This window comes from Lynx canadensis, chromosome F1, assembly GCF_007474595.2.
Source record: "Lynx canadensis isolate LIC74 chromosome F1, mLynCan4.pri.v2, whole genome shotgun sequence".
Taxonomy (NCBI): Eukaryota; Metazoa; Chordata; class Mammalia; order Carnivora; family Felidae; genus Lynx; species Lynx canadensis.
In genome coordinates, this window is record NC_044319.2 from 50366393 (window position 1) to 50379832 (window position 13440).

At 35.6% G+C, this 13440-nt stretch overlaps 1 protein-coding gene and 1 pseudogene across 1 annotated transcript in view; one reads left to right on the plus strand and one right to left on the minus strand.

Moving 5' to 3' along the window:
- BRINP3 (BMP/retinoic acid inducible neural specific 3) overlaps window positions 1–13440 on the plus strand; it is a 409556-nt gene that overhangs the window by 275371 nt on the left and 120745 nt on the right. The window contains exons 5-6 of the mRNA XM_030303111.1: window positions 3742–3847; window positions 11656–11892. Of these exons, the coding sequence (XP_030158971.1) occupies window positions 3742–3847; window positions 11656–11892 (343 nt within the window). The remainder of the gene's footprint in view (window positions 1–3741; window positions 3848–11655; window positions 11893–13440) is intronic.
- Window positions 6871–7739, minus strand: LOC115505466 (annotated as a pseudogene).

Consider the following 13440-nt stretch of genomic DNA (forward strand, 5'->3'; position numbering starts at 1 on the left):
TTAATATATCTATAGAAATGCTTATAGAATAAATTGGCTTTTATTAGTTTCTTTTCATTTCATTTCGTTGATAGTATTAAAGAAACAAGGATGGATGCATTTATTAATGTTGACACTAATAAGACATGTAAGAGCCTTAAATATGAAACCATTGAAAATAAGAGGTTTGCATTTTGACTGTGCTAGAGTTTGTGAACTTTTATATTAAATCATAAAAGTATTAGCGAATTCACTTCTGAGTGATAATAAACAAAATAAAATTATAAATTGGGGCTCCTGGGTGGCTCAGTCAGTGAAGCTTCTGACCCTTGGTTTTAGGTCAGTTCATGATCTCTCGGTTCATAGGTTTGTGTGTGCACTGACAGGACAGAATCTGCTTGGGATCCTCTCTCCCTCTCCTTCTGCCCCTCTTCTGCTTGTGCTCTCTTTTTCTCTTTCAAAAACCAATAATAATTAAAAAATAATAAAATTATAAATAGGATCTGCTAGATTTTTATTATTGTATATTGTGAAAGGCAAGAGATTAAATCAATCTGTAGATATAGAAAGGTATTCAAACTTCTAAATTTATAAACCCATTATTTAAATTTCCTGAATTTATTCTCAAAAACACAGTAACTTAACATAACTGAAGGTCTGTAAAGAGATGGACTACTACCATTTATCTTCTTTCAAAAGTTAAGTGTCAGAAGATTGCTTTCTAAATTCCAAGATCTCATATCTCAATAAACGTGTGCTTGAAGCCAATTTTATTTATTTTTTCTTTTTATTTATTTATTTTTTTTAAGTTTATTTATTTTGGGAGAGACAGAGACAGTGTGAGTAGGGGAGGGGCAGACAGAGAGGGAGAGAGAGAGAATCCCAAGCAGACTCCGCACTGTCAGCACACAGCCTGATGCAGGGCTCAAAGCCACAAAACCATGAGATCATTACCTAAGGCAAAACCGAGAGTGGGACGCTTAGCCAACTGAGCGACCTCGGTGTCCCGGGCAATTTTACTTCTTAAAAATTCCTTACGATGACAAATGCTGGAATTTGTTTCTATTATTTTTGTGTCTGTGTGTTGGTGGACAGTAGTTAAACTACATGATAGGACAACATGAAGATTTAAGTTACATGAAACCTTAAGTATTTCCTTTGATGGCTTTAATCCTTCTTTTACCCTTTTGTTAATCATCTATATTTAAATGTCATGTGTAGGGGCGCCTGGGTGGCGCAGTCGGTTAAGCGTCCGACTTCAGCCAGGTCACGATCTCGCGGTCCGTGAGTTCGAGCCCCGTGTCAGGCTCTGGGCTGATGGCTCAGAGCCTGGAGCCTGTTTCCGATTCTGTGTCTCCCTCTCTCTGCCCCTCCCCCGTTCATGCTCTGTCTCTCTCTGTCCCAAAAATAAATAAACGTTAAAAAAAAAAAAAAATAAATAAATAAATAAATAAATAAATGTCATGTGTATATACACACTCATACTAATACATGTATGCTATACATATCAACATTAGATATGATTTCCCTGAAAAAAATAAGGGATGGTCAGTATCACCATTGGAATAGAGTGGTGGGGAGTAGACAAAGTTGGTGTGATGTTAGGGAAAAAGTATTGCTTTGCACATGATAAACTGCATTCTCAACTATTGCTTTGTACTCATAGTCAATATACATTGCTTTAAGGGACTTGTTACAAAATATCATAGAGCTGTCATGGTACAAATTATACCTTCACTCAGTGCATCTGAGCTGACATGTCTATCCCTTTGTCTTTGATTATTACCTATAAGTGTTTGACTCCCAAGTTAGTAATCCCATCTTTGACATAACTTCTAAGAAACAGATCTGCACTGTTACTCCTACTGGATGTTTCTGGTTGAAAATGTTATTCCATTCAGAAGTCAGAATGCTCAAAACCAAATTCTCTTACATGTTCTCCACAGTGGACCCTATTTGCAACATATCATAATGTTATCACTTATGCTCGAAACCTCAGTTTCCTTTTCCTCCCTTCACTGTGTATATTTTCAGTGTTTCCTAATCTTGCCAGGTCCAATTGTTTTATATAATCTGTCTTCTTCAGATAAATGTTATTGCCACTGCTTTATTCAGGCTTTATCATCTCAATAACGACCTTACTGTCTTCCTTATTATGATTTTCCCCCTCAAACTGTCCCCTTCTTTCTCACTTCATCATGAGCTTATACAAGAATCTAGTATGTGATGTGGATATTATAGTGAACAAAATAGGCAGTATTTCCTGCACTTGTGGAACTTGCATTCCAATGAGAGGTGTCAACGGTAATCATGATAAACGATTAAATTATACTGCATGTTAGAAGCTGAAAACTACTTTGGAAAAAGTAGAACAAGGTAAGGAGGAAAGGAAATAATGGTTCAAAGAGGGAAGTGTGGGAAGGTGTATTCATTGAAAATAGGCTAGTCCAAGTAGTCCTAAGAGAGTGACATTTGAACAAAAACTTGAAAGAAGTGAAAAAGTGAGCTTATAAATATTTTGAGGAAGAGCATTCCAGATGCAGGAACAGCAGGTCAGAAATCCCAAGGTCGGAAAATAACTAGCATGTTCGCAAAGGGTAAGTGTAGTTGGAGTGGAGTAAACAAGGAAAAGAGGAGAGGGGATGAGTTTAGAGAGGTAACAGGGATAACTGGATAGCATGACATTTGTTTAGTTCTAGGAAGGGTTCTGGGTTTTACCCTCAGTAAGATGGAAAGCCATCATGGAGTTGTGAATGGTGAAATGAGATGATGTGAATTAATTTTGGAAACTGTTCTGGTTGTTGTGTGGAGAGTATCTTTTTTTTTAATACAAAGATCAAAAAAAAATACAAAGATCATCACAATATTTCCCTGCTTCAAACTATGTTTTTTTTTAAATTATCCTGAGGATAAATTTAATTTCTCTTTATTTCCTAAACTCCTCCTCATCTCCTAATACTCTACATCCCAAGAGACCCATGGAAAAATTAGTCTGCAACATGTGATTCCATAATTAAGTGCTATGGCTGAGCACTGCAAACCCCAACTTTATAGAAATGGGAAAAATACAAGTGGAAGTCAGTAAGGAATATTTTGTGTGGGTGTTTGAAAATGTGCTTAATCTTGAGGAGAGATAAAATAAGTTAGTCAAAGGGGAGAAAAGAAAGACGGGGGTGGAGGATGTATAAGCAAAGGCATAGAATTAAGAATGTCCAGCTGGAAGGCAAGTTAATGTGTGTTAGGGATAAATGGGACAGATGGAAATCAAGCAAAAGAGTTTGGACTTTGAAGGCACCATAAAAGATGGGAAAATTATAGATTTTTAAGTAGAATAAAATAATAAAATCAGTTTTTAGACAGTAGCCTGACAGATGGGTCTGATTTATTGAGGAAAAATGAGCAAACAAAAAACAATTCTCATACGAGTCAGAACTTGCTCTCTATCTAAAGGGGCATGGCCTTGTCATATCTTGGTTAAAATCAATGACCTTAGGTGAGTGATGCTTTTGACCAAAAAGGGCTTTCTATTATTTTCCCAGAAGATTTATGCCTAGCCAAAGGAAAGAGAATGGAATTGAAGACAAAGGGAGTTATTTGTCTTCTCTGTGCTTAGGTGTGTGTATTGTTGGTATGTATCAGATCCTATGCCTTTCAGTGATGTTTACTGTCAAACATATAATATCAGTGTGCGACAGCTACATTGAGCTAAAAGAACATGGTGAAGTCTGATTTATATAATAAAGTTGATGTTTTGTTTGTCAGGTAACAGAAACACGGACTGGTCCTCTTGGCTGCAGTAACTATGACAACTTAGATTCTGTCAGTTCTGTTCTGGTTCAGAGTCCTGAGAATAAGATTCAGTTGCAAGGTATGTAGCTAAAACTTCATTAATTCTCTACAAGTCTGGATAACAATTACCCAGTTGTGATTTCTTTCTCCTTCCCTTCCCCCAGCCCCTCCCTCTTCCTCTTCCTCCTCCTCCTCCTCCTCCTCCTCCTCCTCCCCCTCCTTCTTCTCCTTCTCCTTCTTCTTCTTCTTCTTCTTCTTCTTCTTCTTCTTCTTCTTCTTCTTCTTTTCTTCTTAACAAGCCATATATGCAGCACTAGGCTGTTAAAATTCTTATAAAATGCTAATTTCCTATTTTTAATTGCTAATAACATTCTATACCAGATGAAGAAAATGTTAAAATTCACTTTACTTCTTAAATTAGGTAATCTGTGGCAATTGAAAATTTATCATGATATTTTACTTCTATACAGTAATCTTTATCTCAATATGTAGCTGTGTTTTCATAGGTTTGTCTGGGTTTGACTTTTTCCTTATAGATTCTAGTAAAAGTTGTAGCCATATCAATGCACAGAGTAGCATGAACTGTTGACATTTTAAGTATAACATAATATCTAAGTGTTTCGGCTCAGGTCATGATCTCACATTTTCGTGAGTTCAAGCCCCATGGCTTGGGACTCTCTCTCTCCCTCTCTCTGCCCCCTCCCCCATCTGCACTGTCTCTACCTCTCTCAAAATCAATAAATGAACTTTAAAAATAAGTAAATAACTAAACAAACAAACATAGCCTAATATGGTACATAGAGTTGAGTTTGTCCTCTGATAGACAGTTATTTGAGAATTTATTAACAAAATATTTATATTTGCATTACTTCCATCATAGAGATAGATTATGTGATAATGGTAATAATTTGCCTTTTGTTTTCTATTGCTATATTTTGTAAGAAAACTCAATAGAGGATTTTTAAATAACTTGTAACACATATATACTGTCCTCAAATGGGTCATTGGTATGTGTACTTATTTATTACTTATTTATAATGACAAGAAAGGTTATGAATACACATGTTTAAACATGTACTAGTTGAAGAAGTTCAGAAAGGGCTTGTTTGTGGTGACATATTATCTAAATTAAGTTGACTGATCAACTTGATCAATTTTCAGTCACTCTTCTCTAGTCTACCTTTTCTCTCATCTACTTTTTTCTTTAACTACGTAAGTTAGAGCTGCATTTACATTATTCAGTGTTACATAAGAATGCTCTAAAGTTCCAGAAATTCAGACATTTTCCTTCAACATTTCAATTTTCAAAAATGTAATAGCTTTGGGTTATTTAAACTTACCCTAAATAATAAATGAATCTCATCTCTTTTCAATTGTATACAAATGAAAAAGGAAGTACTTAAAAATTTAAACTTTAAATGCCATCCAATTTCTCATTATCAATTTTGGATATAAAGTTATTGAAATATTTTTTTCTTACTTAAACAAATGTACTCTACTGATATTACATGTAATTATCTACTGCTTACTCTTTTCTAATGTATGGATTAAATTGTCATCAGAGCATTAAGTTTAATAGAAAAGGATTTGGAATATTTATATGACATATGTTTATTGATTTATTATTAAAATTTATTTATTAACATGAGTTATTATTTTTTTATTTGTGAATCACTGTGCTTAGTTTTTAGAGTATTATATTATAAAAGCAAAGCTTCAACCTCATATCTGTCTTGAAAAACAATTCGCACAAGAATAAGTGAAGCAGTGCTTCTTTTTTGAATAATTATTGTTTCAACCTTTTACCATTTCTGTGAGTAATGCAGAAACCTGTGTCTCTATTTTTCACCTTTTCTATTTTCCAGGCCTCTATTTTCAATTGTCTGCCACAACTTTATGTGTATCCTTGTGGTGCCAAGACCTTTCCAAAGATAATTTCAGGAAATTAATATCAAAATCCTCAACTCCCCATGTGTTCTTTCTGAGACTTCATCTTTATTGAGAGTCCGAGTATTTATGTTGATTTACTTGTTCAACCTCACCATTAATAGCAGCCCTTCTCCACTTAAAAAACAACAACAACAAAGCATTAGTTGATTCTGGATCAACATTCCCAGGATACATTCCTTTGAAATGTATAAAAGATTTTAGGTCACTATATTTGACAAGTGGAAACACTGGTGTCTCGAAGTAGAATTTCATCAGAGCAAGGAAAGCATCAATAAGAATTATTCAAGGTAAAAGCATCAGGCAACAAATTCAGAACAAAACTACATGACCTCACTATATTAGAATGAACATTCTGAAATGAAATGTCAAAGAGATGCACACAGAACATTAATTTTGACCTAAAAAAAGTGAAATCAAACGTTTTCTGGCAATGAGGAAGCTAGGTTTACCTGCTTGTTTGTCCTCGAGATCTGGCCTCACCGGTTAGCTTACAAACAGACACTTCAAAACTTGAAAAAGCCATACCTGCAACTCCAAATTATTGATGATGATACATGTAATATATGACAAAGAGTAACTCATAAGAAAGTGTTAATAAATATACTAATATTAATATATTCATATTAATATATTAATAACATTCCAATGTTTCCAACGCCTGGTTAATTTAACATATCAAACAAAGTACTTCTGAGTGAAAGGGTAAAGGAGTAATGAAAAGTCATTTATTAAGTCTTGGTAATAACTTTTTGGTAAAATTCCCAGAAACTGAGATGTGAATGATTCATATGATTGAGTAACAAATACTTTTCCAGATCAGTTGGTTCTTAATGTTTTATTTCGACAAAATTGACAGAGGACTGGTTTATTATCAAATAGGAGATTTATTGATAGGTCACTATAATTGTTTTGTTTTGTTTTGTTTTTGTTTTTGTTTTGCTTATAGTAAAAATTTAATGATATTGCCTCATAAAACTGTTTTATTTCCTATTTTCTTTATTTATTGATGTATTGGAACAAATTTTCTTTTTTTCTTTTTTTAAATATTCTTAAGAGTTTATTAGAGACTAGTTTCACAGGCCATAAGGAAATAGAAGGACTATGTACAGCATTACAGGAAACAGGCAGGGAGCTGAGGAGGGCAAGAACAGTCTAGGGCCTTGGTGGGCGCATTCCTGGGGGAGGAGACCACCAAAGGGAAACCAGACAACTTCATGAGACTGAGAACAAAGGCATAACAAACAAACAGGCCTGTGGTAACTTGGCCCCGGACAGTCGGGCCCATGCCTTTGTGGACTACATCCATATCTCTGTGGCCACGGGTCAAATAAAACATCTCATCCCCCTGGAAGGCGGTTGCATCCTGAAAGGGGCATGCTCGTTGGACTCCCTCATCCATGAGGATCCTCACTGTGGGACCCATGGGAATCCTCATGCCAGGTGGTGGGTCCATCATGCCTGGAGGGGGTTCCTCTCAGCCCTCAGGTGGGGAAGGACACCACAGCCGGGTGGATACCAGGTTGGGGCCCCGGCAATACTGGCTATAGCAGCAACTGCAGCAACCTAAATGCCTCTTCCTTGGGGGGGTCGTCACCTGTTGGGCTGGCCCACCAACCCCTCGGCCGGGCACAGAAAGTCCTGCAGGAGTGTGGGGCATTGGAACACCACCTAGGATTCCTCTGTCACCAGCTCTGCTAATCCCTGGGCCTCTGGCAGCTCCAGCAGGTGGCACTCAGACAATGTCAGTATCTTTGGGAAGAGGTCCCTCTCCTGGCATTGAGACCAGTTTCTCCTCCCCAAGCAGCACCAGACCAAGGACTTCCTGCTTTCTCTTCCTCTTTTGAATTCTTTGGCATGATCTTCCTGAACTCATTACAGTCACAGAGGATCAGATTCACACGCTTGTTTAAAGCCTTGAAGGTGCCAATGAAGATACGGGAGTCTTGAGGGATGCACCTTATCCTGTAGTCGATGTACTGCAGCATCGTGCTGCTCTTGTCCACAGTCATGGTGCCCGTTCTGATGGCTCCCATTCCCACCAGATTCGCATTGGCAGGGGCTTGGATGCCAGCCCACTTCCCTGGAATAGATTTCTTAGAGCATAACATATATAAGGATGAAAAGCAGGGAAATGATTTTTATTAACATATATTTCTAGCCAAAAAACCCATAAACTAATGAACACTAAAACCCTATCAAGTCATTAAAATCCTGTGTTTTCAATAAGATGGTAGCATTTGTTTTTAAAGATTATTTACCAATACAATTTAGTACAATACAGTACTAAATTTAAATCTACTGAGTTGTGTGTTACCAGTAATTATAATGATTACATCGAGAGTTAACATTCTTTAGCTTGAAGATTTTCATTATTAGAAAAGTACATATTGAGGTGCAGGTGGCTCACCTGGTTAAGCATCTGACTCTTGGTTTTGGCTGAGGTCATGGTCTCAGGGTTTGTGAGTCTGAGCTGGTGCTGGGCTCTGTGCTAACAGAACAGAGGCTGCTTGGGATTCTCTCTCTCCCTTTCTCTCTCTCTCTCTCTCTCTCTCTCTCTCTGTCCCGCGCCTGCTTGTGTGTTCTCTCTTTCGCTGTCAAAATAAATAAATAAACTTAAAAAATTAAACAAAAGAAAAGCTGTGTTGTATAATTTATGCCATAAAATTTTATGTTATCTCTACTTGTCAGTAAAATATACACACATCATCAATTATTTATTTTCATAGCAGTGATATGTGACTGAGGTCAGTAAAGATGCTTATTAGTGAATATATATTAGAACAAAAATATGTAGGGATCGTGAAATGAATTAACAAACACATATACACATACACACACCTCACTCATAAATTTTTTCTAGTAGATGTTATTAGATCCCAAATTGCCAGGACAAGCGTCCATTGTTACATACGGAAATACAATGTAATATTTTTATTTTAAAATAGAATTATTTTTTTGTTTGTTTAATGCTTTTGTGTTTATTTTGAGATAGCACAAGCTGGGGGAGGGACAGACAGAGCAGAGAGAATCCCAAGCAGGCTCTGTATTCTCACTATGGAGCCCATTGAGGGGTTTGATCTCATGAACCAGAAGATCATGTACCTGGTCAAATTGGAGGCTTAACAGACTGAGCCACACCGGTGCCCCAAAAGAGAAATATTTATAATGCAACAAATTGCTACTCTTGGTTTATTTAATATGTGATGAAAATTTTGGATGGCAACGTGATAATGTCCAAGGAATTCCTTAGTTTTTCACGCTATTTTGGGTGAACAGCATTGAAGAGCACTAGTCAGCTGGCCGTTGTCACTTTGCTGCTTGTCTTGCCAGAAAGTATATTTTGCCTTTTGCCAGAACATATATTTGCACATTACAGCTTTCTTAGTGCCTCATCAATTTTGAAAAATTTTTAAGATATTTATTCGTCAAATATTGTTTTTTTCCTTCTTACCTCTTATTCTGGGGTTCCACTAAATATAGTTTTAGACCTTTTAGTCATGACCTATATATCTTTTATACTGTCTTCTGTATTTTATATTCTTTTGCCTTTTTTTTACTACTTTGTATTCAATATTTTTATGACATATTCCAGTTTGCTTATTATCTGTTTAACTCTTTCTAGCCTGCTATTAGTCCATCAGTTATTTCTTAACTTCAGTTTGCGGAATTTCCATTAGATTATCATTTATAATTTCCAGTGCCCTGTTTCATATGCTCCCTTTAACAGAACATCCTGGGCTCAGAACTCAGCTTCCTTAAGCAATGGCTCAGAGCCAAGTAGACCTTCTCTAATTAGTATTTTGGTGTTTTTACTCTATTTTTCCTGTACATTAAAAAAAAAAAAATCCCCAGGAGAGCCTTAAAAAACTCAAAAAGGTTTTGAGTGATTTGTCTCTAGACTTCTTCCCCATCTCCCAAAAAACTTTTTACAGAATGTCAGTTTTCTTCTTCAGGGATAGATAAGTAGATAGATAGATAAAGAGATAAACATAATTGTAAAATCCAATTTTGTAGTAAATGTCAATTAGGTATTGACCAGATGTTTCTTTTTCTTTTTCTTTTTGTATACTGATCACTTTGAATATTTACCTTTTTTATTAAATTTTCCTATGTAACAAGATGGCTGAAATTGAAACTATTTTCTTGAAGTATCATAATAAATACTAAACAAGTAAAGAACCCTAAATATTAATCATATAGACTTATCTTCATTTTTGAATGTTTTCCTCAGAGATATCAATTCACTAAACTTGCATGTAGACAAGTAATGAATCATATCATAGAGCTGTCTTAATACATGGCAAGGACATGAACTGTGTAACAGTGGAAATCAGTCCATCTGCTTCCTTGTAGTCTCAATGATCACTCCTGAATAACAGTTGGATAAGTTATGCATTGTTAATAACAAGAGATAAGCATTATCATCAACATTCTGTAACTCCTTTACCATTGCCACAACCCATTGTCTTGTGATATCTATGTAAATGTGGGCTAATAGTCTGAAAGTAAAAGAAAATATTGAAAACTACTTGAAAGCGTGTGGTGGAAAATAAATGCATCTCTTTTTAAAGGTATAGGAAGGTAGGCTCTACCTACATTATGTAAAAATAACTAAATATTCTAAACAATTAGGTTAAGGAGACAAAGGAAGAGAAATACCATATAATTTTATTCATATGTGGAATTTAAAAAAACAAAAAAAAATGAGCAGAGAGAGAAAGAGAGAGACAAACCAAGAAATAGATTCTTTCTTAATTATAGAAAACGAAATGATGGTTACCGGAGGTGGGGGAGATGGGTTAAATAGGTGATGGGGCTCCAGGAGTGCACTTGTTGACGTGAGCGCTGAGTGATGTATGGAAGTGTTGAATCACTATACTGTACACCTGAAACTAATATAACACTGTATGCTAACTAACTGGAATTAAAATGAACATTTTAGGGACGCCTGGGTGGCTCAGTCTGGTCTGACAGGTCAGACAGAGCCTGGAACCTGTTTTGGATTCTGTGTCTCCATCTCTCTCCGCCCCTCCCCCATTCTCGCTCTGTCTCTCACAGTTTCAAAAATAAATAAAATATAAAGAAAAAAATTAAAAATAAAAAAAATAAAATGAAAACTTTAAAAACATTTTTTTACATAAATGAAGAAACAAAGAGCCAATTAAATTTTTAAAATATCAGGTAATCTGAGGGATTAAACACTTCTATCATTTCTGAGATTCTTGGACAGTGCACAGAATCAGCACATGTTGAAAAGAATTACAAATATTTGCAATTTTGAAGGCTTAGATCATTTTCTTTCTTTTTTCTTTCTTTTTTTTTTCTCTTTCTTTTTTTGGCTTAGATAATTTTCTAATGATTGTTTAAAAAATTTTTTTAATGTTTTTATTTATTTTTGAGACAGAGAGAGACAGAGCACAAGCAGGGGATGGGGCAGAGAGAGAGGGAGACACAGAATCCGAAGCAGGTCCAGGCTCCAAGCTGTCAGCACAGAGCCCGATGTGGGGCTCGAACTCACAAATTGTGAGATCATGACCTGAGCTGAAGTCGTCGCTTAACCGACTGAGCCACCCAGGCACCCCTATTTTTAATTGTTTTTACATGTTTGTTTATTTTTTGAGAGAGAGGGAGACAGAGCGCAAGCGGGGGAGGGGCAGAGAGCGAGGGAGACACAGAATTGGAAGCAGCCTCCAGGCTCTGCGCCATCAGCACAGAGCCTGATGCGGGGCTCAAACTCACAGACGGTGAGATCATGACCTGAGCCAAAGTCGGATGCTCAACCGACTGAGCCACCCAAGCGCCCCTCTAATGATTGCTTTAAATCCATGACTTATATATTAAATTGTTGGCCTTTTTTGAAGATTTTAAATATGTGTTATACCTTTTTTCTTTGTCAAAAAACAAAAAACAACTTGTTTGCATGTTATGCTCTTTAAGGGCTGCAAGTCCTCCTTCCAGACTATCTTCAGGAGCGTTTTGTACAAGCGGCTTTGAGCTACATCGCTTGCAATTCAGAGGGAGAGTTCATCTGCAAGGACAATGATTGCTGGTGTCAATGTGGTCCCAAATTTCCAGAATGCAACTGCCCCTCCATGGACATTCAAGCCATGGAAGAGAATCTTCTTCGAATAACTGAAACCTGGAAAGCCTACAACAGTGACTTTGAGGAATCAGGTAAGATAAGTTTTAATGCAACACTTAAACTTGGTCAGAAATAAAAAACAAAAAATACTATACTGAAACGGCTACTTTCTTTTTGGAAGAAACTATTACATAATTGGAAAGCCTTTTATTTAATTTCTGTTATTATTGCTTCAAATAGACATCTATACCGCTTTTATTACCAAGGATTCTGTATTTTACTGAAAACATATTGTGCTTTGTGTATTGCTATGTACCATGGGCACTAGAACCTAACCTGCTCTTGAACTCATGTATTAGTCATTTAAGAAAGAAAGCTTTTGCCTTTCTCAATATAAGAATTTATCATCTGATTTCCCTGATATATCTCTAGCCTTTTCTAATAGCGCATGGGTTTCATTTGTGAGGCAAAAACGCAGAGAGCATTTTTTTGTCCTATACCTTCTTTACATTAACATGAATTTCATGAATGTGCACCTTCACTGAACTCTTTATTTTTTAATCAAATTTAAATCAATTTTGATTTATGTTTGTGGGTTTTTGTTTTTGTTATATCTGAATTTTGATGAGTGTGTATATGTGCTTTCAATATTGTTTCTTATTGATTACATAGCCTGTAATAGCTTTCATTTCATAAAGCACTGAATTTTAATAAAAGATTAAGGATGTCTCAACATAAAATTGAAAATGTTGATAAAAGCATATATAATAATACAAGATAAAAGAATAATTAAAATCCTTAGATTATGGTGAGCATAATTGTATAGTAATTACTCAAAAGTGTTAGGCATGTCTAACTTTCAAATGGGCAAAAGAGGTTTTAACTTCCAAGAGGCCAGACTTATAGGACTAAGTGTTAGAATTCTTCTGGTGATTGGATTAGCCAAACATACTTAAAAAGTGACAACAAAATTCAACATCCATTCATGATAAAAGAACTTAACAAATTAGGCATGGAAGGGACATATCTCAACAAAATAAAGACCATCTAGGACAAGTCCACAGCTAACATCAGATAAGAAACAATACAATTGATGGTTGCAACAAAACATCATCTTTTTGTGGAATAGAACCACCAAATTATAAAATAAAAGGGTAGGCAAATAAATGTAGGAAGGATTGATGAATTTAGAAATTCTTGAGGTATATTTTGATCAAAATAGTGCTTAATAAGTAACAATTTTCAATTATAAATATTTTCAAATATAAATATTTCTATTTATATAAACAGGAAGAACTGTTTAGAATCAAAGATCCTTATCCCCTTGAAATTGTTGGAAAATCTTATGAATCTCTCTTTCTATAGTTTATATATTTTTTCTTTTTTTAAGTTTTAATTTAAAATCCACTAAGTTAACATACAGTGTAATATTAATTTCAAGTGTACAGTATAGTGATTCAACACTTTCATACAATAATGGGTGCTCATCCCAAGCGCACACCTTAATACCCATCACCTGTTTAATCCCCCACCTACCTCCCCTCTGGTAACCATCAGTTTGCTCTTTATAGCTAAGACTCTGTTTCTTGGTTTGCCTTCCTCTCTCTCTCTTTTTTTTCCCTTTTGTTTGTTTTGTTTCT